General features: G+C 38.9%; 1 protein-coding gene across 1 annotated transcript in view; it reads left to right on the top strand.

The window, feature by feature from the left end:
- The first annotated feature begins 1,109 nt into the window (after nucleotides 1–1,109).
- LOC144439518 (exosome complex exonuclease RRP44-like) overlaps nucleotides 1,110–3,758 on the top strand; it is a 51,964-nt gene continuing 49,315 nt past the window's right edge. The window contains 4 exon segments of the mRNA XM_078128813.1: nucleotides 1,110–1,469; nucleotides 2,513–2,575; nucleotides 2,963–3,057; nucleotides 3,616–3,755. Of these exon segments, the coding sequence (XP_077984939.1) occupies nucleotides 1,251–1,469; nucleotides 2,513–2,575; nucleotides 2,963–3,057; nucleotides 3,616–3,755 (517 nt within the window). The 5' untranslated portion in view covers nucleotides 1,110–1,250.

Genomic DNA, 3,758 nt, shown 5'->3' with positions numbered 1-3,758 from the left:
ACACATACTTCAGACTGAGTGATTGTCACTGTTGAAATGTACCACATTATGTCTCATAACTTTCCTTTTGCTGTCAACTTTCATACCTTTCTCTCGTAAATTTCATGTTTTTTTTCATTTGTAATTGGACCAGTGGTAGTTTTTAGCCCCTCTATTCGTCGTCCATTGGTCTGTCCATCCAACCATCCATCCATTCACTCTCATCTCTCTGACACTCTAATTTCTCATCGGCCTATTTCAACCAAACTTGGCACAAAAAGGTAACATAACATACTATTAGAGAACCCCATGATGCATGAGTGCTTGCATGCAGTGTTCTCTGCGGCAGTACTTTCATGAACGTAGCGAAAGTGCAACCAAAAACACTGCAAGCAAGAGTGCAAATACTCCTCATGTGGCATGGGATTCTATTATTAGTACGTATGTTTATCCGAAACAACAAATTTCCGTAAAATAATAATATGCGGTCATGTGCTTTTGTGTATGAAATACCATTAGTATGCATATGTGCAATGGTGAAAGTAATCTTTGGTACATGAGTAATAATGTGAGGAACATATGCACATCACTTAATAAAAATGCACATTTTGCTGTAAGTATTGCCAAAAGTTTTATACATGTGGACACCGTTCAAGTGTCTACCCCACATCATCAATGGCAATCTTTCTAATGAGACTTTGACCTTGACCAGTATTTTCAAGGTCAAATAGCTTTAAAAAGTCTTTCTTCCATAACTCAAGAATACACAGGCTAAATGTTTACACCCATATTATTATCGAAGGTGTACTTTCTTTTAATACTTTTACATTGATTTCCATCTTCAAGGTCAAATAGTATAACTTATTATGTTTTGCATCTCGATACAACAAGTGTCTACACCTATATCCTTAAAGATAAGCTTTCAAGTTGGACACTATTAAAGCTTCTCAGTATCTTGACCTTCATCTCCTACTAGTACACGCTCTATATGCAGCGCCTCGCGGTTATTTCTTCCGATCCATCCACTCAAAAAACAAACGGTGAATAGAGGGAAGAAATTACCGCAAGGGGGCGCTGCATCGAGTCATGAAATGCTAGGTCATAGTTGAGAGGTCACACGTGGCGTCAATGGCGACTGTTTCGACATCGTAAGGACTGTGAGCGATTTCAAAATACTTTATGCTCACTGACTTACTGTGGCATTAGGGTTGTGGATCGTTTGAAACTTTGATTTGATAACTATATACCTTTAGAGTAGTGGAACAATCAATATGCTGAAGTCGAAGACCTTCGTGAAAAAGACTCGAAAAGGTGGTGTTGTGAAAGTTGTAAGGGAACACTATCTGCGTGATGATATTTGGTGCGGATCTTGTGTTTGTAAGACGTGTTCGCAGGAAAGCCCAGTTTTAGAAAAAGATCCTGAAATCGAGAGTGATCTGTGTGACTTTCCTCATTATCTACTACCAGATACGAACGTATTTTTTCATCAGGTAAGACTTATGTGTCTCCATTTCCGACGTATGGCATTAGGAGGTACATCGATACGATCATCATGCATCACATGGACTTCTAAAACTTGTTTGGGAAGGGGGGGGGGGGGTGTAGTAGTACGACTGTTTATACTGAGAATCCGAACAATGCATGATAAACTTTTATATAATATAGTTTGCGTTGTGATTATACCACTGCAGTTAGCATGAATAATTATACTAAATACACAAAATATATGTACTATTGGTGATCACACTCGCCGTATAAAGCTACATATTGTGACCATGGATCTATTATTGAGATACATGATATGACATTGTAGTCGTAGAGGAACCGGCTGTTTTTTTCAGTTTGGCTAAGCAGTTAATGTAGTGCAGCGTACAGTGTTTTTGTTACAGGTGGTAAGCAGGTAAAATCTGCTGGGGTTCCCCATAATTTTACTGTGGTTCCCAAACAAAATTAATGGTAGATTGTATGGAAAACTATGCTACATGATTTACCCCTTTCCCCATTTCTATTACCGGGGTTCCCCAACTTTACCAAAAACACTGGATCAGATATTATGGACGATTTACAGTTTACTTGGATAACCGTGCCTATGTCCTGTCCTACCCAACAGAGTGATATTGCCTGGGGGTGGGGGTGGGGATGGTACTCCCAATATTTTCATACGGGGGTGTGGCAGTGTGGCCCAAGTTGAAAACATACCCATGTACATACAACCTAAAAATAGGCCCATTGTTCAGGATTTCCAGTCCCAAACAAAAAGATTGTCGTGAGACAAAAACCTTTGGGAAAATCTTCCAGTCATTTACCTTTATTCTGTTGCTGTGAAGATTTTTCTGAAGCATGGGGATGTTTCCTATGTTATTGAACCATGATCACGGAATTTTCAGATGAAGTCAACCCATGTCTCAGGACCCATTAAGGTGGCATATACCCATACACCTTTCTATGGGTTTAACCCCCCCCCCCCCCATCATCATCATGGCCATAAACAGTCAGTATTTGCCATTCACTGACTGAGATTTATCTTTTCCAGATTGATGTATTAGAAGATAGTATCATAAAAAATGTCATTATTCTACAGACAGTCTTACAAGAGGTAAGGAGTCTAAGAGAAGTTTTACTTTCCTTCTTCAGCACTGTACAAATAAGTTAATCAACAGAGATAAGACAGAATCTTTCAAATTTAACACACATTTAATTACATGTACATGGATGTCATATTTCTGGACAAGTGCCATCAATACATTATCCATGTGTTGGACACTACTAATTACACTTTAACCTACAGATTCAATGATATTTCACAGTGTAAGTAATCACACAGATAAAAGCTATGCTTTAGAATGAGAACTTTTATAGTCACAAAGTGTATAAAACAGTGTGATTTTGATGAAGGATCATGATGGTTACTTCAACGTTACTTTTGATGTATAGGGCTCTAGTTGATGCCAACTTTTGTGTTATCTTTTGTGTACATTTACAGGTAAGACACCGAAACACATCAGGCTATCAGAGAATCAAAGATATGGTTTCCAATGAAAAGAAGAAATTTTATGTTTTTACCAATGAACACCACAAGTAAGTAATTACTGGTGTCGCCATTGAGATTCACCCAACAGTATAGCAAGTTACCACACTGATTAGCTACCAAAACAACAAATTTGTTGAGCGTGAGAGAGAGAGAGAGAGAGAGAGAGAGAGAGAGAGAGAGAGAGAGAGAGAGAGAGAGAGAGAGAGAGAGAGAGAGAGAGAGAGAGAGAGAGAGAGAGAGAGAGAGAGAGAGAGAGAGAGAGAGAGAGAGAGAGAGAGAGAGAGAGAGAGAGAGAGAGAGAGAGAAGAAGAGAGAGAGAGAGAGAGAGAGAGAGAGTCAGTGAGAGGGTCAGTGAGTCAGGCAGGCAGACAGACAGATGAGAGATAGAGGCAAACAGACAAAGAGAAGACAGACAAGACAGATGGTGAGATACAGACAGGCAGGGATAAAGAGAGAGAAAAGACACAGACATACACAACACATACATATATGGGCATATATGGGCATATATATATACACTGTTTCCCTGTCCCTTATCAAGATTCTAATCCAACCAAGGCATAAATCACCATAATGATGTATTGTAATGTTTCTTTTTCATGTAGAGAGACTTACATTGAAAGAGAAGCTGGTGAATCAGCTAATGACAGGAATGACAGGGCAATCAGAGTGTCTGTCAAGTGGTATGGAGAACATTTAAAACAACAGAAGAATCACAAAATACAAGTAGTATTACTAACCAATGATA

Source organism: Glandiceps talaboti, chromosome 8, assembly GCF_964340395.1.
Source record: "Glandiceps talaboti chromosome 8, keGlaTala1.1, whole genome shotgun sequence".
Lineage (NCBI taxonomy): Eukaryota > Metazoa > Hemichordata > Enteropneusta > Spengelidae > Glandiceps > Glandiceps talaboti.
This window is presented reverse-complemented; position numbering and strand designations above follow the sequence as displayed.